Source organism: Pan troglodytes, chromosome 1 (assembly GCF_028858775.2).
Source record: "Pan troglodytes isolate AG18354 chromosome 1, NHGRI_mPanTro3-v2.0_pri, whole genome shotgun sequence".
Classification (NCBI taxonomy): domain Eukaryota; kingdom Metazoa; phylum Chordata; class Mammalia; order Primates; family Hominidae; genus Pan; species Pan troglodytes.
Genome location: NC_072398.2, coordinates 80,547,629 through 80,571,049, shown reverse-complemented (window position 1 = coordinate 80,571,049; position 23,421 = coordinate 80,547,629). Strand labels below are relative to the sequence as shown.

General features: G+C 38.3%; 2 protein-coding genes and 1 pseudogene across 2 annotated transcripts in view; 2 read left to right on the top strand and 1 right to left on the bottom strand.

Moving 5' to 3' along the window:
* Positions 1 to 23,421, top strand: part of LOC469572 (lymphotactin) — a 207,105-nt gene that overhangs the window by 164,690 nt on the left and 18,994 nt on the right. The gene's annotated exons all lie outside the window — the stretch shown is intronic.
* Positions 1,240 to 4,864, bottom strand: LOC112204135 (lymphotactin). The gene is made up of 3 exons (XM_024349974.3): positions 4,319 to 4,864; positions 2,407 to 2,521; positions 1,240 to 1,533 (listed from the first exon to the last, which is right to left on the bottom strand). The coding sequence occupies exons 1-3, from the start codon at positions 4,377 to 4,379 to the stop codon at positions 1,365 to 1,367; spliced, it is 345 nt and encodes a 114-aa protein (XP_024205742.1). The 5' UTR covers positions 4,380 to 4,864; the 3' UTR covers positions 1,240 to 1,364.
* Positions 2,667 to 3,904, top strand: LOC134807864 (large ribosomal subunit protein eL8-like; annotated as a pseudogene).

The following is a 23,421-nucleotide window of genomic DNA, read 5'->3' as shown; positions in this document are numbered from 1 at the left end:
GATATCCCTTTTATCATTTTTTATTGCATCTATTTGATTCTTCTCTCTTTTCTTCTTTATTAAGTCTTGCTAGCAGTCTATCAATTTTGTTGATCTTTTCAAAAAACCAGCTCCTGAATTCATTGATTTATTTTGAAGGGTTATTTGTGTCTCTATCTCCTTCAGATCTGACAAAAAAGAGTCTGCATTGCCAAGACAATCCTAAGCCAAAATAACAAAGCTGGAGGCATCAGGTAGTTGAAGCTACATGACTTCAAACTATACTACAAGGCTACAGTAACCAAAACAGGATGGCACTGGTACCAAAACAGAGATATAGACTAATGGAACAGAACAGAGCCCTCAGAAATAATACCACACATCTACAACCGTATCATCTTTGACAAACCTGAAAAAAACAAGAAGTGGGGAAAGGATTCCCTATTTAATAAATTGTGCTGGGAAAACTGGCTAGCCATATGTAGAAACTGAGGCTGGATCAATTCTTTACACCTTATACAAAAATTAATTCAAGGTGGATTAAAGAATTAAATGTTAGATGTAAAACCATAAAAACCCTAGAAGAAAAACCTAGGCAATACCATTCAGGACATAGGCGTGGGCGCAAGGACTTCATGACTAAAACACCAAAAGCAATGGCAACAAAAGCCAAAATAGACAAATGGGATCTAATTAAACTAAAGAGCTTCTGCACACCAAAATAAACTACCATCAGAGTGAACAGGCAACCTACAGAATGGGAGAACATTTTTACAATCTACCCATCTGACAAAGGGCTAATATCCAGAATCTACAAAGAACTTAAACAAATTTACAAGAAAAAATCAAACAACCCCATCAAAATTTGGCAAATGATATGAACAGGCACTTCTCAAAAGAAGATATTTATGCAGACTGGATTATGTTCTCCCTTATTCTATAAATAGAATTCTATTATAGAGACAAGTTGAAGTAGATCTCAAATTGTTGCCATTGTCACAGCTGTAACTTGTGACTGATGTGTAAAGAACCATTACAAGCTGGACTCTAAGAGTGATCGATATAGCTTTCACCTCTGATAGACACTAGCCAGAATCTCTTCCATTATGGTTACCATCAAAGAGAGGTACAAGGTCAGAAATCAAACAACAATGATACACTACCTTTCCCTAAATATAATGAATAGACTAGGGAACTATTCTTAATAATAAATAATTTATTAATTAGAACATATAAGTGAATACAGAAGACATTTAAAAGTAAAAATACAAAGGAATAATTTTATTCATGCAGTGCTTTCATAAAAGGTGAGTATAAACTCAGTCCACGAGCGTGTAAAGTGAAATGAGCTGGCTGGCTGGAGAGGGACAGGGTGCCAGAGACTACTAGCCAGTCAGGGTCACAGCTGTATTGGTCGATTGCTGGGTTCCTGTTGGCTTGGTCTGGATCATGTTATTTCTGGTGTTGGATTTCCTGTCCATGCTCCTGACCACGTCTCTCACCCACGTGGCTTGTGGATCAGCACAGACTTTTAGGCCACGTTTGGTAATAAAACTGTAACGCAAGGAAAAGACAGATGAAGTTAGCCACATTCTCAAAGCCTCAGGGTCAGGAGTTAAGATCAGGGCAGACATGAAGAGATCTTGTGCAGAAATTACTGCAAGAAATAGTCTTTCAGAGCCATGAGATCATAAATGAGCACCCTTCTTCTGCCATCTATTTTAACATAAAGGAGTAATATCTGCAAGTAGTATCCAGCCCCTTTGTTCACCATAATTCACAGGCTCCTTTTCTCATCTATGTCACCAAATGTTGTAACAAAAAGACATTTGAGGCCATCTAGTTCCATTATTACATAACCTCTTCCTTTTCAAATTTGAAAATACTCATCTTATTTTTTAAAGAAAAGGTGATTTTTACATTTTCATTCTTTAGAGCAAAGCTTGCAATTACGTGTTGGGAAGAGTTATTACTTCTAAAAATGAGATTCTAGCAGAAGAAAGGGACCATGTAGGTTGTACATTGACTCATTTTCTTGAAATATGGCAACTGATAAAGTATGGGACTCTGCCTAAGTCAACCCTAAGATCCTCCAACTCCAGTGAGGCTTGCAGGGAAACCCTGACATGGGCCAGCCATCTCAAACCCAGACCTCAGAGCTGTGCACAGTATTCAACAGACTCTTCCACTAAGCTAAATAGAGGAGGACTTCTATTCTTTCTTTGGCAGCCTAATTTTTGCAATAATCGCTCTTCGGTTGGGCTGCAGAAAGACATGGTTGATAAGGAAAACTAAAGAGGTTTTCGTTTAAGTTGAGGTGTTCCTCCATGCTGACCTACTTTTCCTGAGGATGGCAGCATTTCTATAGAGTGTATTTCTATACCTCTAGATACCCACCCAGCCCAACATCTGAGGAGGCAGACTCACATTATTGCTCTCAAGGAGCCTTCCGTGATGGTGTAGGTCTTGATTCTGCTAACTGGCAGTCGCTGGGTAGTGAGGCTCACACAGGTCCTCTTATTTGAGACTTCAGTCCCTACACCTGGTGAGGGAAAAAAAACACCAGACAATTAAAAATAAAGCAATTATCCAGATCACAGGAACAATCATCTGTTAAATTACTCTGAGAATGTTGTAAGAATATAAGGCCATTTGCTTTTTGGGGGAAGAGATGACTGATAGGCATCATGAATCTCTTGCCCATCATTGATTCTTAGTAAATATTTGACTAATTTAAAAACTCAATCAATAGAATTGTTTCAGGAATTTCATGCTGAGAGAAAATAACAAGATGTTATCCTGTCTCTGTGTATATTTTCACTTAGACATTTGGGACGGCTAGCAAATGCCCCAGTGACACGCATTCATTCATTTATACAATGGTGCCTGTTGTGTCCCACATGTTTTATTAAGACAGACATTATCCCTGTTTTCATAGAGCATATCTTCTCAGGAGGGAGCCAGGCAGCAGACAGGTAAACAGAAAAGATCATTTCAAATAGTGTAACATGTTACAGTACCATAAGTGAGATGACAGAGTAATGCGTGAAGAGTACTCTAGGCAAGGCAACATTCAGTGAGGGAAGGAAGCATGCTTTTGACAGACTAAATAAAGGTGTTCCCCTTTTTAAATGGTCAAATTTCTCTCTCTGTCAGCTGCCTAAGACGCTGAAAAGAAAGAAGGCCAAAGGAAAGAAGGTGGCCCCAGTCCCTGCTGTCGTGAGGAAGCAGGAGGCTAAGAAAGTGATGAAACTGCTGTGTGAGAAAAGGCCTAAGAGTTTTCTTAGGCAGGCACTGGACAGGACATCCAGCCCAAAAGGGACCTCCACTGCTTTGTGAAATGGCCCTGCTATATCTGGTTCCAGCTGCAAAGAGCTATCCTCTATAAGCAGCTAAAAGTGCCTTCTGCCATTAACCAGTTCACCCAGGCCTTAGACCCCCAAACAGCTACTCAGCCACTTAAGCTGATCCATAGGTACTGACCAGAGACAAAGCAAGAGAAGAAGCAGAGACTGTTGGCCCAGGCTGAGAAGAAAGCTGCTAGCAAAAGGGTTGTCCCCACTAGGAAATCACCTGTTCTTTGAGCAGGGGTTAACATCATCACCACCTTGCTGGAAAACAAGAAGTCTCAGCTGGTAGTGATTGCACATGGTGTGGACCCCATCAAACTGGTTATCTTTCTGCCTGTCCTGTGTCCTAAAATGGGGGTCCCTTATTGCATTATCAAGGGGAAGGAAGGCAAGACTGGGACATCCAGTCCACAGCAAGCACTACTGTCGCTTTCACACAGGTTTTGTATTGAAAACATTGATTTGCTCCAGAACATACATCCTCTGGTGCATCCCCACATTGTAACTGAACTCTCTAAGATTTTGATAATTTATCAAACTATATATTAAATGGGCAAAACCTACAAATGCATTTATAATCATCACCTCTAATCCATAGCTAACATTAATAAAAAAATTACTGTTTGTAAGGAAATCTGATGTTATTAAATAAACCATAATATTTATTTAATCTTAATCTCAGGTGATCATGTCTCTTATTCTATTCAGTTTATACATAAATAAGCACAGGCTCTGAGTGGTTAAGGAATTTACCTGAAATTACCCAATTAGGAAAAGTAGGAGCTCAGATACTAATCAAATTCTCCCTGTTTTGGAAGTTTACGAAGCCCTCTACAGTCAAAATCATCATTCCTTTCTTGCACATGGGAAGTTTAAGGCTCCCCTGGAGACAGCAGTTTAGTCCAGTCAAAACCTGAGTCAAACCCAAAATGTGTGCCCACCTGCCTTGCCTCCCTGTTCTTTATCTCACAGACAGCTTCTCCACTTACCTTCCACAATGTATGCAGTGAGACAGCAGATGCCAAGGAGGGCCAGGATGAGAAATCTCATGGCTGAGGTCCTGCTGAGCTGTGCAAGGAGAGTGAGGATCAGGCTCTTTGAGGACCTCTTTTATGCCTCCAATGGTCAGTGCACTTCCTGTGGTGAGAGGGGGCTTTCGAGGTGGGTGTAGGATCATGGAAAGTCTTTGCAATACTGATGCTTTTATTTTTCTTAAAAAAAAATGTCCTTTTCCCTGTTCATACTAACCTAACACCTTGTGGCCTTTACCCCTTTGTCTGTGGTTAATGTGTCAATTAAACCAAATGCATGCATAAAAGAAAACGTGGTTGTGTCGTCTCCTGCCACCAGCCTGAATTCAGATCTTCCGCCGTAGACATGCCTGAAGGCTGTTCACTGTCATGGCCCAGCATGGAAACTGTAAAGGAAATGAGGTGGCGTGGTCACTGTGTTCCATCCCACCTCATGTGACATCCAGTGTGACATGGGGCTTCCACAAACATGGATCATGAGTCCCTGATGCCACCCTTTGACTCTTTCAGGAGGGGAAGAGAGGCTGCTGCCACACTGAGCTTCTCGATCCTTTGCTTTCTTTTTTCTCATTTTTCTCCTCCACCTTTATTCAAGTCACCCACCTTTCTTCACCCCAATCTCCCCAGGTACCCAAGAAACAATTAAATAACTGTTTAAGCATGTCTACATGCATATGTTTGCTTTATTACAACTTAACACACACATTTATAGAAGCTTTTGAAAAGCTATGCTGTACCAATTTATTTCAAATAAAAAAGAAATAAAATTATAGTCTTACCATCTGACAGTTTTCATTTTCAATATTTTTCCAGTGACTCTGTATTGGCATACATGTGTTCTCATAATTGTGGTAATTTTAAATGCTGTTTTAACACCAATTTAAATATCTTCCCATTTTTTAGCGTTCATATTTCTACTTCGAGTAAATATATACACATACACATTAAACCATTTTCTTATAACTTATTATAAAGATCAGAATTATCAGGTCGATTTCATTAATATACACTGAATTACTTCCCTTTAATAACCAGGAGTAGGATTACTGGGCAAAATGATATGATCATCTTTACAGCTCTTATTATATATTGCCATATAGTCTCCCAAAATGTAATTTTGATTTGCAATACTCCCAGTAGAATTTAAATATACTGATTGCGCTGGAACTTTTCTGCCACTGAGTTTGTTGTGTGGTGGTTGTTCTTTATTTAACATAGGTATCTATAAAATGTATTTATTAAATATATGTGTAGTTAAAGGTCCTTTGCTATTAGGAATATGAAAATAAATTCCCATGTTTTCATAAAAAGTATATGTTAACCTCTAAGAGACTTCCCACTAATCGCATTTCATTTTTCACCCAGACTTCATTCTAATCTATGAATTGGCTCTTTAATGATCTCTACCTTACTACACAATCACTCCTTGAACACTGGACACATCTTCTATTCAAACTGCTTCTCCTCATATTAGTCCTTAGCATGGAGCAATGTGTTCTCTTCCATCTAATTTCCAAATACTGATATATAGGGATCATGTTAGACTCATTGCTATCCACCTACATGTCATTCTCAACCAAACTGGACTAAGTATACCTTCTAAGTAGTTCTTTGAGATGTGTCCTCCTTTCTTCCCACACTGCTCAAATGTTAGGCCAGTTGCAGTGGACTAACTGGTTTCCCAGTCCAGGGCCTCCTCTCAGTCTGTTCTCTGCAGCTTTGCCAGGGTAATCACTGTAAAGCCTCAATCTAATCATGTCGTTTCCCTACTGAGAACCTCTTTGTTAACTTCCAATGCCTACAGGATGTATTTCAAATCTTTCATTGTGATATATAAGAATGCTCAAGATCTAGTACTGCTTTCCTTTCAGACTCACCTTCCACCATTCACTCACACACTCCCAAACCTTAACAAACACATACATGTGCAGCCAACCCAATGGGCCAGCCTCTTTTATGCTCCTCACATGTTTCCTTTAACTGGAATACCCATGACAGCTCCCTACATAGTTACTTGTAAACTCCTCCTCTCTGTATAAGTTTTCCTGAATTTTTTTGATAAAATTAAGTTGTGCCACCCCTTTATGCTCTCTTAGAACTTTGTTCTGGCCTCGTGGCTATTCTGCAACTAATCTCATTGTGTTCTCCTACTCAATTACATTCCTGCGTCTCCCACTAGATGGCAGGCTCTTTGAGAGTAGGAGATTCCCTTGTTACCTCTGGATCCCTGGCACTTGCAGAAAGCCTGTTATGTAATAATTGCTCTACAATTAGTTTTTAAATAAATGAATTATTTTTAAAACGCCAAAACTACAATGATTGTGCATTAAGTGAAAGATGACCATCTAAAAACATAAAGCCATGCTTCATGACATTGGTCTAAGCAAATAAAGGAAACAAAGGCAAAAACAGACATATAGAACTACATCTAACTAAACAGCTTCTGCACAGCAAAGGAAATAATCAACAGAGGTAGAAGACTGCTTATGAAATGGGAGAAAATATTTACAAACTATACATCTGATAAGGAATTAATATGCAAAATATATGAAGAACTCAAGGAACACATTAGCAAGAAAACAACACAATTTAAAAATGGGCAAAAGAGTGTAAAAACGTGCCAAGTTATAAAGACCACCGAGGCTAGGAAGAAACTGCATCAACTATCAAGCAAAATAACCAGCTAACATCATAATGACAGTATCAAATTCACACATAACAATATTAACCTTAAATGTAAATGGCATAATGCTCCAATTAAAAGACACAGACTGGCAAATTGGATAAAGAGTCAAGACCTATCAGTGTGCTGTATTCAGGAGACCCATCTCACGTGCAGAGACACACATAGGATCAAAATAAAGGATGGAGGAAGATCTAACAAGCAAATGGAAAACAAAAAAAAAGCAGGGGTTGCAATCCTAGTCTCTGATAAAACAGACTTTAAACCCACAAGGATCAAAAGAGACAAAGAAGGCCATTACATAATGGTAAAGGGTTCAATTCAGCAAGAAGAGCTAACTATCCTAAATATATATGCACCCAATCCAGGAGCACCCAGATTCAAAAAGCAAGTCCTCAGAGACCTACAAGGAGATTTAGACTCCCACACAATAATAATGGGAGACTTTAACACCCCACTGTCAACATTAGACAGATCAACAAGACAGAAAGTTAATAAGGATATCCAGGAATTGAACTCAGCTCTGCACCAAGTGGACCTAATAGATATCTACAGAACTCTCCACCCTAAATCAACAGAATATACATTCCTCTCAGCACCACATTGCACTTATTCCAAAATTGACCACATAGTTGGAAGTAAAGCACTCCTCAGCAAATGTAAAAGAACAGAAATTATAACAAACTGTCTCTCAGACCACAGTGCAGTCAAACTAGAACTCAGGATTAAGAAACTCACTCAAAACCGCTCAACTGCATGGAAACTGAACAACCTGCTCCTGAATGCCTACTGGGTACATAACGAAATGAAGGCAGAAATAAAGATGTTCTTTGAAACCAATGAGAACAAAGAAACAACATACCAGAATCTCTGGGACACATTTAAAAAAGTGTGTATAGGGAAATTGATAGCACTAAATGCCCACAAGAGAAAGCAGGAAAGATCTAAAATTGACCCCCTAACATCACAATTAAAAGAACTAGAGAAGCAAGAGCAAACACGTTCAAATGCTATCAGAAGGCAAGAAATAAGAAGATCAGAGCAGAACTGAAGGAGATAGAGACATAAAAAACCCTTCAAAAATCAACGAATCCAGGAGCTGTTTTTTTGAAAAGATCAACAAAACTGATAGACTGCTAGCAAGACCAATAAAGAAGAAAAGAGAGAAGAATCAAATAGATGCAATAAAAAATGATAAAGGGGATATCACCACTGATCCCACAGAAATACAAACTACCATCAGGTAATAATATAAACACCTCTGTGCAAATAAACTAGAAAATCTAGAAGAAATGGATAAATTCCTGGACACATACACCCTCCCAAGAGTAAACCAGGAAGAAGTTGAATCCCTGAATAGACCAATAATAGGCTCTGAAATTGAGGCAATAATCAATAGCCTACTAATCCAAAAAAGTCCAGGACCAGAGGGATTCACAGCCGAATTCTACCAGAGGTAGAAGGAGGAGCTGGTACCATTCCTTCTGAAACTATTCCAATCAATAGAAAAAGAGGGAATCCTTCCTAACTCATTTTATGAGGCCAGCATCATCCTGATACCAAAGCCTGGCACAGACACACACAAAAAAGAGAATTTTAGACCAATATCACTGATGAACATCGATGCAAAAATCCTCAACAAAATACTGGCAAACTGAATCTAGCAGCACATCAAAAAGCTTATCTATCACAATAAAATTGGTTTCATCTCTGGGATGCAAGCCTGGTTCAACACATGCAAATCAATAAAAGTAATCCAGCATATAAACAGAACCAAAGAAAAAAACCATATGATTATCTCAATAGAGGCAGAAAAGACCTTCAACAAAATTCAACAGCACTTCATGCTAAAAACTCTCAATAAACTAGGTATTGATGGGATGTATCTCAAAATAATCAGAGCTATTTATGACAAACCCGTAGCCGATATCATCCTGAATGGGTAAAAACTGGAAGCATTCCCTTTGAAAACTGGCACAAGACAGGGATGCCCTCTCTCACCACTCCTATTCAACATAGTGTTGGAAGTTCTGGTCCGGGCAATCAGGCTGGAGAAAGAAATAAAGGGTATTCAATTAGGAAAAGAGGAAGTCAAATTGTCCCTGTTTGCAGATGACATGCTTGTACATCTAGAAAACCCCATTGTCTCAGCCTAAAATCTCCTTAAGTTGATAAGCAATTTCAGCAATGTCTCAGGATACAAAATCAATGTGCAAAAAATCACAAGCATTCCTCTACACCAATAACAGACAAACAGAAAACCAAATCATGAGTGAACTCTCATTCACAATTGCTTCAAAGAGAATAAAATACCTAGGAATCCAACTTACAAGGGACGTGAAGGACCTCTTCCAGGAGAACTGCAAACCACTGCTCAACGAAATAAAAGAGGACACAAACAAATGGAAGACCATTCCATGCTCATGGATAGGAAGAATCAATATCATGAAAAAGGCCATACTGCCCAAGGTAATTTATAGATTCAATGCCATCCCCATCAAGCTACCAATGACTTTCTTCACAAAATTGGAAAAAACTACTTTAAAGTTCATATGGAACCAAAAAACAGCCCACATTGCCAAGACAATCCTAAGCCAAAAGAACAAAGTTGGAGGCATCACACTACCTGACTTCAAACTATACTACAAGGCTACAGTAACCAAAACAGCATGGCACTGGTACCAAAACAGAGATATAGACCGGTGGAACAGAACAGAACCCTCAGAAATAATACCACACATCTACAACCATCTGATCTTTGACAAACCTGACAAAAACAAGAAATGGGGAAAGGATTCCTTATTTAATAAATGGTGCTGGGAAAACTGGCTAGCCATATGTAGAAAGCTGAAGCTGGATCCCTTCCTTCCACCTTATACAAAAATTAATTCAAGTTGGATTAAAGACTTAAATGTTAGACCTAAAACCATAAAAACCCTAGAAGAAAACCTAGGCAATACCATTCAGGACATAGGCATGGGCAAAGACTTCATGACTAAAACACCAAAAGCAATGACAACAAAAGCCAAAATAGACAAATGGGATGTAATTAAACTAAAGAGTTTCTGCACAGCAAAAGAACCATCAGAGTGAACAGGCATCCTACAGAATGGGAGAAAATTTTTACAATCTACCCATCTAACAAAGGGCTAATATCCAGAATCTACAAAGAACTTAAATTTACAAGAAAAAATCAAGCAGCCCCATCAAAAAGTGGGCAAAGGAGATGAACAGACACTTCTCAAAAGAAGACATTTATGCAGCCAACAGACACACGAAAAAATGCTCATCATCACTGGCCATCAGAGAAATGCAAATGAAAACCACAATGAGATACCATCTCACACCAGTTAGAATGGCGATCATTAAAAAGTCAGGAAACAACAGGTGCTGGAGAGGATGTGGAGAAATAAGAACACTTTTACACTGTTGTTGGGACTGTAAACTAGTTCAACCATTGTGGAAGACAGTGTGGCGATTTCTCAAGGATCTAGAACTAGAAATACCATTTGACCCAGCCATCCTGTTACTGCATATATACCCAAAGGATTATAAATCATGCTGCTAAAAGACACATTCACACGTATGTTTATTGCGGCACTATTCACAATAGCAAAGACTTGGAGCCAACCCAAATGTCCATCAATAATAGACTGGATTAAGAAAATGTGGCACATATACACCAGGGAATACTATGCAGCCATAAAAAATGATGAGTTCATGTCCTTTGTAGGGACATGGATGAAGGTGGAAACCATCATTCTCAGCAAACTATCGCAAGGACAGAAAACCAAACACCGCGTGTTCTCACTCATAGGTGGGAATTGAACAATGAGAACACTTGGACACAGGGTGGGGAACATCACACACCAGGGCCTGTCGTGTGGTGGGGGTAGGAGGGAGGGATAGCATTAGTAGATATACCTAATATAAAGGACGAGTTAATGGGTGCAGCACACCAACATGGCACGTGTATACATATATAACAAACCTGCACATTGTGCACATGTACCCTAGAACTTAAAGTATAATTAAAAAAAAAAAATAGCAACACCTTTCTTCCAGGTGCTCACATCAAAAGCCTTGTTCTCATCCAAGCCTTGATCTCATCCTAGCCTTGGTCTCTCCTCATTGTCTAACATTCTATACCCAGATTGTCAGCAAATCATGTCAGTTCTACCTTCAAAATAAACCAGCGTTTGAGCCTTCCTATTGAGCTCTCTGGTTCAATAGGAGGTAATACCCTCCTAAGTTGTATTCCTGTGTCTATCTTAGCCCTCTGCAATCTACTATTAGCACAGCAGCCAGATAAACTCGTTGAAGCATAGGTCAGATTGTATTACACCTCCTCACACATTTTCCCAATGTCTTCATTTCTCACTCAGAGCAAAAGCCAAAGTCTTATCAACAATCTATAAGAGCTAGAATGGCCTTGCTCCCCGTCATCTCTCTGACTTCATTTTTTACCCCTCCTCTCCTTTGATTTCTCAAACCACCTACTTTGGACATCTTGACTATTTCTTGAATACATCTGGCACATTTTTGCCTCAAGGCCTTTGAACTTGCTGTTTCCTTTGCATTCCTGGAGTGCTCCTCCTCTAGATAGCTGTGTGGCTAACTCCCCCATTCTCTCTAGTGCTTTTCTCTAAAGTCATCTTCTCAGTGATGCCTGTTTTCCAGCTACCCTATCTAAAATCTCAATTACCCCCTCCCCAATATCTCATCCTCCCCCTCCATCCTTTTTTTTTCTCCTTAATATGTAATAATATCCTGGTTTATAATATACTTGCATAAGTATAATAAATTTTACTTATATAATCCTGTGGATTAACTTTTCTTTCCATCAGAATGTTTGCTCCATGAATTCAAAGATTTAGATTGTTTTGTTCACTCTTTTAGCCCTGGTTCTTAGAAATAATGGCTGACATGTTGTAGACCTCAATAAATATTTGTTTCATAAATGAATTAAACTAAATGTAGACAAAGATAAATGATTTCTTAGAACCCTATCCTACCATTGTTCCTTCTAAACATACATTTAAAAAGAATTCTTTCATCCTTTCGAGTGGAATAATTTTTATCATTCTTAGCCACAGCACTGTTGTAATCTTTAGTCACCAGAATTTTCAAATATTGACAAATGACAGCATTAGTGTTACCTAACCGTACCGTATTTTAATCAGTCACTTATTGGGTACCCATTTTGTTCTTAGAACTGGGTATTTGCTGAATTGTTACTGGAATGGAGATATTTGGAAACAAACAGCTCTCTTATTTACCAACTGTGTAATGACCCCGTGCAATCACTAAATCTCTGGGCCTCAGTTTTTTCCTCCTTAAATAGAAACAAAAACACACACCCCTCCCAGTTGTTGAAAGCTGTATGAAACTTCAGTCTATGCATACTTTCACCACAAGAAAAACAACTTCATTAGAAATAATAATTTTTCTGGTATTAACATAAATTTTACCACATATGCTTTTGCAAACATTACAGATATTGCTGCCCATTATTGCCTGCTGGGTGGGTAGAGAAAGTAGTGTACTTGTAAGGGAAGATTAGAACAGAGGCATATTATTTTAACTTGCAAGAGAAGCCTTAACTGACTCTACATACTTGCAGAGCCACTAACAACAATAACAATTTACCCTTTACAATATTTTACTGCATACAAAGCATTTTCTCATGTCTTATTTCATTTTGAAATCATATTTGGTAGGCAGGATTTATATGATCTCTTCCATTTTTTAGAGGGGAAATTGAGTCCTCATTTAAGTGACTTGTCTGAGATGATGCAGTGGGTCAGTGGTGCAGCTAAGACTTTATTTCTGATTCCTTGAATAACTCTCTTTGGAGTATCTGATGCTCCTATATTAGTAATTCTGTCAGCTGGGTGAGAGTCTAACAACAATTCACTTTACTGGCATCTACTCATTGAAGTATTGGTGTTTTTGGCCAGAGTTCAAGATTTCATATCCTTCAAAACACCCTCTTCATTATTTTGGAGAGGTCCTCTGAGGCCAATGGAGAAATGCAGAAAACAACACAGAAGTCTGAGCTCTTTTTTGACATCCTCTTAGGTACCTGGTAGGATGACAGAATGTCCATGCTTCATGAGTGTCCAAAGAAGAAGCAGAGCCTTGAAATAGAAAATAACAGATCAACAATTCCTCTTCAAGAGTCTATTATGTGCCTGACCCTAAAGGGAGACAGGCCGGATTGGAGCTCTAATTTTAGTTGAATGGCTAACAGCCTCATCTAGTTCTCTTACCTACTGTTTAAATTCATTACTACTCTGCTTAATCTCCCCAGCAGACTTCAGGTCCCCCAGACACATTGAGGTTAAAATCCACATGTGTTGGTTTACAAGGCGAAGTCCTTTGCTGTCTGGCTTCTTCCTACCTTTGCTATCTTAGAGCTCACACCAAATCAGCTTGCCCCATTATTATCCAGGCACTTGATTTCTTCATCCTCTCAACCTCATTAGACTTTGCCTTTGCCAGGAATACTGAGGCACCCTTTCTTCCTCCTTTATCTGGCTAATCTCTACTCATCCTTTAAGACTGATCTGAGTCACCAATCCTCTGTAATTCCTTCTCTTCCATCCTGCCCTTACCCACTGGGAGAGATGCCCCTTCTCTGTGGTCCCACAAAACTCTTTGCTTTTTTCAAATACTGCATTATTACTTTATGTTGTAGCTGCTTTCTTGACTCACCCTCTGTCCCCAGTGCTGTCACTGGGTATGGGATTGTTAGATGCTCAATAAGGCATCTTTTGGATGAATGAATGAAATATGAGTGAATGTTGTCAAATATGAAGCAATGATTGGCAAATCAATTTTATTTTATTTTTTATTATTTATTCTTATTTTTTGAGATGGAGTCTCACTCTGTCACCCAGGCTGGAGTGCAGTGGCGTGATCTTGGCTCATTGCAACCTCCGCCTCCCAGGTTCAAGTGATTCTTGTGCCTTAGCTTCCCAAGTAACAGGAATTATAGGCACACAGCACCATGCCTGGCGAATTTTTTTGTGGCAAAGCAATTTTAATTGCCTACACAGCCTATGATATAAAAGATGAAACTCAGCATACAGTGAATATTCAGACGCATGACCTCAACTCTCAGTTTGGCTCTTATGTCCCTCCTGACCTTTGGACTTGATAGAGTTTAAGTCTTAGCTAGCCTGACACCAAGAATGTGACAAGAACCCTCTCTCGTAGAATGGAGCTATGACATGTGTCCACAGCAGTGTTACACAAAGGCTATGTGAAACAGCAGCTATTGTGAGTATGTGGGTGTCAGAGGCAATAGTTTGCTTTTTCCACATGTACCCCACAGAATACAGTACACAGAGCACACACTGAATTAAAATGCTGGAACCCTGCCTCAGATGGGGAAGTTTCATGAAGACAGAGTCAAAATGTGAGCCTTATGTGGTGGCAAATGGAGCAAAGGTCAGCTTTTCCACTCTTACAGTAGCTCACTCAGACCACCAATTTCTCTCTCATGGCCTATCCCAAGCAGATGGGCCCCTCTCCAGGCTGCTGGTTAGGTGGGTGCACTGGTGGTCCTACACCCAGGGGAATCTCCAGCTCAGAACCTTAGAGTCACCCATGGAAAGTTTAATGAGTAAGATTTTAAGTCAGAAAGCAGCAAAGGGTGAGAAACTTGGGGGCCAAGAGGCAGGTCAGAGACTTCCTCCTCTGTCTTTAGCTCTCCTCCCCTCAGTGCTCTCAAAATAGAAATTATTTCTCACCTGCTCCACTGCCTGCTCCCACCCTCAGCTTCAGGGTGGTCTACCACAGACATTCTGTCCTGACTGACAGCAGAGAAATCACCAACCTTTCTGCTGCCAGGCATCAAGCAGAGGAAGATTCAGTCTGGGCCAGGTCCCACCACCCCCTAAAATCATTTTGATCTTTGGCTGGCCAGAGTGAGGAAGCAATGAGGGTGACGAGGGAGCTCTGGAAAAGACACATTGCCTCTTGCCTCTTGTGTCTGAATGTAAGCAGGGGAAAAAGACATTGAACATCTGGAAACTTAGCTTGGGAGATCTTTGAGTATGGGAATGAATTGTCTTCTATACCTCTGAGCCTGCCACTGGCATAATCCCTGGCATCCAGTGGTCATTAAAAAATGATGATTACATCATTGAATAAAGGAAAGAGGGGAGATGGGATTATTCCCCAGAAGGTAACTAGGTGCTTGTTAGCTCAGGGGAGCAGAGAGGAGATAATTTTCTTTTTGTATTTTTTTTCTAAGGGGTCAAAGAAGAAGCAGGAATGCTCAATTATCTCCTGTAAATAGCAACAAGGAGCTTGCAGCATAAGAAAATGTCTAACTGCTTTGTAGATGCCATTTAGTGCTAGGGACAAGCTATTTTAAGTCATGATTAAGACCTAACTTGGCTAGGGGGCAACTTCTTCAAGGGCTGCTGGCTTGGGTACTGAGTAATAGTCTCATTTATTACCCACGGGCAGGGCAACTGCACTGACAGATGGAGTAGACCATCCTAACCACGGTTTGACTTGGGGGAAGGGTGATTCAGGCAGGGGAAACAGCGTGTGAGAAGACCCTGAAGTATGACAAAGCAGTGTCTTAGAAGTGACTCAATAAATGAGGAAGAAGCAATGAAACTTAGCCAGTAGTACTAGAAGTTCTAAGCAAAGTGAGAAATGTAGTAATTATTTCCATTTCGCCTAGTTTGATGGAATCATGGATTAACATTTAGGGTTAAGTATCTGCAAATCAGAGCTTGGGTTTAGGGTTAAAGCTTTTGAGGCCACCTCCACTCTGCCCCTGCACCCTTCCTTGCCCTCACCCTTCAAAACATTATAGAAAAGGTATTGTCACTTTTGATTCTTTCTGGAATAAACAAATCTCCAGATTGCCTCAATTTTATTGACGGAAGGAAAGGGGGAGTTTGCTTTAACAGTGGCTGTCTGTTACTTGCTGAATCTGATGATCTCAATTTGAGTTTCAGAATGTGCCCTCTTGGTCCTCCTTGCTTTGTTTTCATTTTTGCTTGTGCGTTTGTTTGGTCTTTGAAAAGTTACTTTTATCGGACACCTATTGTTTGTCTGCTTGGTTCTCCTTCCAATTTTCTGAAAACTACCGCTTCTACCATCCTATACAAATGTTTACCCCTGTGCCCTGGGAATGCTGAGTGGGGCTTGAGAGATTCCAGTTTCAGTCTGGCTGGGACTTTGAACAGAGAACATGGAAACCAGGGTGGCCATGATGCCCCATATGTTCTGTTGTGAGGTAAAGAAAGCTATCCTGCCGTGAGGGAATGTGAGATGGAGAGTGAGGCCCCCTGGGGTCTCTGAAAGGCTCCAACCCTGCATTCAGATTGTTCTCTGGGCCTGGGTGCATCTCTGCCCATGGCATTTATGAGCTTCCTTTTGATAATCCAGGGTATCCAGTATTTTATCTGGAGACCCTGGTTGGAGGAGACCTCAAAGGAATTCAATACAATTTTGGTACAAAAATATGCTTTGCAGATCTGGTTCCTGTCCCACACTCCACTTCCACATTCCCTCTTCAAATAGAAACAAATCATATAGGAACAGACTCTTCCTGGCTAGGATTTTGTTTTCAGAAACCAAACCTCAAACGCAAAAGATGAAAAGTTTAAGTTTCCTGGTAAATCAGGAAAAACTCCCATTCAGGTGTCCAGTTATTTAAGCAAAAGAAATTGTTTTGTTCTCCCTTTACTGAATTAAGTTACTAATTTTCCTCAAGTAACATTACTCTAAAGTATTCTTTTAAGAACTTTCATTCTCACATACGTAAGATTTTGCATAATATTAACACTATATTGATAACATGAACCAATAAATATTGAGTGCTTAATACATGCCAGGAACTCTTCTAAGTATTTTGCATGTGCTAACTAATTTGATTTTTGCAGCAGCCTCATCTGGTTTCTTATTATTTCCATTTTATATATATAAGGAAGCTGAGGCACAGAGAGGTTAAATGCATTAAGTAGCTTGCTGGAGGTCACACACTAAGTGATCAAATGGAAATGAACATGGCAGTTTGGTTCCAGAGCCAGGGCTCTAAACCACAGCAGATTACTCTTAGAGATAGATATTCCACACATAAACAAAATCACATTAAATTAAAAGAGTTTACATTGAGTGTTCTGAGGTCTGAAACTGCATATCTGGTTCTACAACTTTCATAGAATTTCTGATTTTAACTGCTTGGGTAAATGGCTGCACATCATGGCCTCTCCTGAAAGTCATTAGCTTCCATGTAACACCTAGTGCGAGAAGTTACTAAAGGGGATTAGTCTGTTGGCTAGATCATTCTTCTCTGTAGTTTTCTCACATTCATTCTAGACTGATCTGGTAGATCATATAAATGACAAGTAATCACTTTCCAGTAGTTGAAGAGCAGTCTGCCTTCCTGGGGTGCTCTTTGCCTTGGTCCAAACACTTTCAGGTTTTTCAACCATTGCTTTGAGCTATCAGGAATAATCCAATCATGTTTGAGTTCTGTGATTGTGCATGCATATTATCTCCTTGGGCATAAACCTGTCTGTAGAAATTTTCTTATCATAAAACTTTAGTCTATGTTCAGATAAAAAATATAGCCTTTTATGGGATACCGAAAAAAATCCTTCTTCGTGGGCCTTTGGAAAGGAAATTCTGTCCTTGTAATTTCCCACGGTGATTCTAAGTGCATGGTATTTTCCATAGCAATTATTGGCAATGAACAGTAAAAATGGTAAAAATATTTTCTTTTATATTTTAAGCCTGCTACAGTTTTAAAGAGTTTAAGTATAGGGCTTTATAGTGAAAGCAAATCATTAAATCCCCATGTTTATCTTCTGCATGCCAGATGAGGGTGTATCCCTAATTCTTTCCCTGTTTGTCTTTCCCAATTTCCCCTTTGAAAGGCAAACCTTTAAACTGAACAGACATTTTGAACTTCTACTTGCATAGCCTAGCACCAGAACTTATGGAAACATGTGAGGGAGCAGATAAACTAAGACAAGGAACCTGGCTTACCTGATCACTGATGTTACCGAGGACAAGCAGTGGCTGGAGAAAGTTTGGTACATGTGACTAAGATTAGCCTCTGAGGAATGTCTGATGGCGGTCGGAGTGTAAGGACTAATGGTTTTGAAAGCATTCATCACCATTGGTGATGAAATTTCACTGCAGTTTTGGTTACTTTCAATAAACCACGTAGACTCACTGTGGCTTCCCTTAATGTGATGTAGCTAACATTCAGCACAGTACATACCAGCAAGACCATGCATTAAGGGTAGTGTGGTGTGTGTGTGTGTGTGTGTGTGTGTATGTGTGTATGTGTGCATACATGACAGAGAGAAAGAGAGAAAGAGAGAGAGAGAGAAAGAGAGAAAGAGAGAGAGAGAATGGAAACTGGTAAAAAAAACAGCAGTGGTATAATTTGTCTTCCACATACTCTGTCTACAGCATCCCTGCTGTTCTCTTAGGGTAAGCCGGTCTTCAGCAACAGTACCAGTGCTGTTAGTAGGGTCATTTCTACCATGATTTTGTGCTACTTTATACAAAGCAAACCCAGACTTGTTTTTAGTCCTTTTTATTGAGATGTATTCTGTTTATATAATGATACTCATTCATGAAAACAAATAGATACCATTTATTTAACCCAGAAGTCGTACTTCTTGGAATTTGTCTAAATAAATGATTGGAGAAGTGCAAAAAGATATAGGGGAAAGGATATTCTTCGTAGTCTTTTTCATACCTTCTTTCCACTGTGGAAATTACCTGTTTATCAATAGGTGTATAGCTAAATAAACTTTGTTACATGCTTTTAAGAGAATTCTTTGTGGCCATTAAAAATGATATAGTTCAATTTTCAGACCTGGAATATGCTCATGTTTTCATGTAAAAAGAAAATAGGCTAAGTAACAGTATATATAGTTCATTCTTATATTTGACATCTATCCATCTGTAACTAAATGGGTAGGAAGTATTCTGGAAAGGTAAATACCAAAATGCTGGCAATAATGATCTCTGTACAGTAGAATTATAGATGATTTCAACTTCATTTTTGATTATCTGTTTTTCAAATATTTTTATGTAATTAATAATCATTAAATTGCTTATATAATGAGGAAAAAGTAAAATTATTTTTCACAGAAATAAATAGACCAATAATTGTCTTTGTTTCTAGTAATACCACTTCCTCAGTGAAACTATCTGCAAGTAACTGAAACAGATGAAAGAAATTCAACAACATGTAGTTCAAACATATAGCTTCTATGGATCCACTTTGGCCACAAGATATACTAATTTCTTCTTTTGTTTGGATATGATACTATTACACAATTATTATTTTTAAGTCATAGAGCTGCTACTATTCAAAAATTTGGCTCACTCATGCTTAAAACCCCTGTGTTGCCTGAAAATATTTAATTATTTTCCCTATTGTTAACCATTGTTCTTAAGCTGGTACATCCAATTAGATAGAGAGCCTTACCTTGTCTTTTAGGCACTTTGGAATAAAAACATCAACCCATGTTTAGCAGAGAGCAACTGTAAAAAGCATTAATTGAGAACCCACTATAATCTGTTAAATTCTTTTGATTAATATCACTTACTTTTACAAAATAACACAGTGAGACAGAAATTATCCCCATTTTCAGAAGAATAAATATAGATTTGGGAAAGCTGGTTGACTGCTAGCATTATAGAGTTAGCCATTGGCAAAGCCAAGACTTAGACCTAGCTCTTTTGACTTTAGTTACCATTTATTTTCTCATTTCCATAATGCTTCAAGAGGAGTAATAAAGAACTTAATATATTTGGCAACTTCCTATCAGAACCATATCTATGCTGTCTATAGAGATCATTCTTTCGGTCTGAGTTTTTAGTTGCAAACAATGAAAGAGGCTTTAATCAGGAATAATTCTCAAATCATATTTTGTCTACAGGTGTATCCTCACAGCACTCATCAGAGGCACAAGCTTGAATTTTAGATACTGCATGGGTCCTACTCACTAGGACCCCTGCTATGGTGACTTCTGAAAACTCAGTGACTACAGCAATCAAGACAGTGTGGTATTGGTGAAACAACAGACAAATAGATTGGTCGAACAAAACAGAGAGCTCAGAAATTGACCTACACAAATATGGTCAATTGGTCTTTGACAAAGAAGTAAAGGCAATTCAATAGTCTTTTCAACAAATGGTTCTGAAACAAGACATCAACATAAAATAAATTTAGAAACAGATCTTTTACCTCTTACAAAAATGAACTCAAATTGCATCATAGGCCTAAATGTAAAATACGAAACTATTAAACACCTAGAAGATAACATAGGAAAAAATCTAGATGTGTTTGGGTTTGGAGATGGTTCTTTAGATATGTCACCAAATGCACTGTATACATGAAAAAAAGTTGATACATTGGACTTCATTAAAATTAAATATTTTTGTTCTATGAAAGACACTGTCAAGAGAATGAGAAGTAAGCTACAGAGTGGGAGAAATATTTTCAAAAGACGTATCTGAAAAAGGACTTGTTACCCCAAATATAGAAGGAACTCTTAAAGCTCAGCGATAAGAAAACAAACAACCTGATTAAACAACCAGGGTAAAAAATCTGAATAGACACCTAACCAAAGAAGATATACACATGACAAATAAGCATATGAAAAGATAGTCTACATTATATATCATTAGGGAATTGCAAATTAAAATAACCACCACTCCACACCTATTAGAATGGATAACATCTAAAACACTGACAACACTAAAAGCTGATGAGGATGTAGAACAACATGAACTTTCATTCATTGTTACTGGGGATGTAAAATGGCACAGCCACTTTGGAAGACAGTCTGGCAGTTTCTCATAAAGCTAAATATGGTCTTGTCATATGATTCATAAATTGTGTTCCTTGGTATTTACCCAAAAGAGTTATGTCCACAGAAAAACTTGTCTCCACACAAAAACCTACATACATACATTTATAGCAGCTTTGTTCATAATTGCCAAAATTTGGAAGCAACCAAGATGTTCTTCAATAGGTAAATATATAAACTGTGGTATATTCACACAACTGAATATTTTTCAATGCCAAAAAGAAACAAGCCATGAAAAAACATGGAAGAACCTTAAAGGTATATTACTAAGTGAAAGAAGCAATCAGAATAGGCAAAACTATGGAGGCAGTAAAAAGATCAGTGGTTACTGGAGGCTTGGTGGGAGAGAGGGAGGAGGAGTAGGTGAGGTGCAGGTGATTTTTAGGGTAGTGAAACCATTCTGTATCAATACTAAGAGGGTAATACATGTCATTATACATTTGTCAAAACCCAAGAGTGAGCCCTAATGTAAACTAGGGGCTTTGAGTTACAATAATGTGTCAATGTCATTTAATCAGTTGTAAGAAATGCACCACTCTGGTAAGGGATGCTGATAGTGAGTAAGGCTATGAGTGTATATGAGCTGAATGGGTATATGGGAAATCTCTGTACTTTTGCTCAATTTTGCTGTGGACCTAAACTGCTCTTAAAGATAAAGTCTATTAGTTAAAAACCAAACAAGTAAACAAACTCCACGACTCTTGTCAACAACCATATAGCTTTCCCCAAAAATGAATTTCATGTGGAGTCTTCTTTCTCTTTGATCTCTTCCAAATCCAAGCTTGTAGAGGTGGTTTAATTGGTTCAGTCTACATCATATGCCAAGGGTAAGTTGAAAATGGAGTTCTGGATTCTACGTTGATGAAAAGGGCTATTATATGGCAACTTCCATACACGTCGGAAGCCAGACAGTCACTATTGTGGCAAATGTCCACCATACACACTAATGTAGAAAGAGAAAAAAAAAACTTTACATTAATATTTTTCAATAACTAATTCCATTACAGGCACAAAAGCCTAATGATTAATTAACTTTTTTTTCCATTGGAAGGGAATTAAGGTCTTCTCTATTTTGCTATTTGCTTTCTTTGATTTCTATATGTTCACTTTTTCTGGGGGTGGGAGTGGGGATCCTTGCAGAAATGCCTTAAGTACACCTATAAATTTTTCCAACTGCTTTTGATACATTTACTTCTAGGAACTGTTTATTAAAAGAGTTAGCATTTTCCCCCACTAACACTTTAAGCACAAAATAAGTAAAGTTTACGTATTTATTAAACTTCTTTCATGTCTGTTATACAAAGGCAATTGCCTTTAACAAGATTATTTTGGCTGTCTGTTTCTGAAAAAAACACAGATGCTGGAGAAATATTCAAAGACTTTGTTAAACGTTAGGATTATTAACTAATTATATCAGTTGAAGGATGATTTCACCTTCGGCTTTTACAATAAACTCAGACATTAATGGACTCGGCGATTCTAATAGGAAATAAGGATAGAAAGATTAAGGAAATTTCTACAGCGGGAACAATATAAAAGACAAAAAGAAAGGAGAAGGAAAAAGAACATAAAAAAGGGCAGGCTCTGAGAGAGTAGAGGTCAATGCAGTTGTGGCAACTGTCATCACTATAGACTCTGGTTGAGACTCAAAGTAAAAATAATCATGATCATAAAGAGAAGAGGAAGTCCTATAAATAGCAAAATTAAAAGAAATTTGAAAAACCAAAAATCCCAACCCATGCTATTAAAAGTGGGCAAAGGACTTGAATAGACATTTCTCAAAGGAAGCTATACAAATTACTAATAGATGTATAATAAGACAATCAATATTATTAACATTGGGGAAATTCAAATAAAAACCACAGTGAGGTATCATGTCACACCTGTTAGGATGTCTATGATCAAGAAAAAATAGATAGCGAGTGCTGACGAGGATGTGAAGAAATTGGAACCCTTGTACACTGTTGGTTAAAATGTAAAATTGTGTAGCTGTTATGGAAAACAATACAAGATTCCTCAAAAAATTAAAAATTTAAAAATTTAAATTAAAAATAGAAATACCACATGATTCAGTAATCCCACATTTGGGTATGTATCCAAAAGAATTGAAATCAGGATTTTGAAGAGATACTTGGATTCCCATGTTCATTGCAGCATTATTTACAATAGGCAAGATAGAGAGCAACCTAAATGTCCATTGATAGATGAATGAAGAAAATGTAGCATTTATGTACAATAGAATATTATCCAGACTTAAAAAAGAATGAAATCTTAACATAAGCAGCAATATAGATGAACTTAGAGCACACTGTGCTAAGTAAAATAAGCGGACACAGAAGGACAAATGCTGCATGACTCCACCAACAGGAAGTATCTAAAATGGTCAAACTCACGGAAACAGAGAGTAGAATGGTGGTTGCCAGGGTCTTAGCAGGAGAGGAAAGAAGAGTCATTGTTCAACAGGTATAAAGTTTCAGCTATGTTTTTGTTTGCTTAGATCAGTTGGT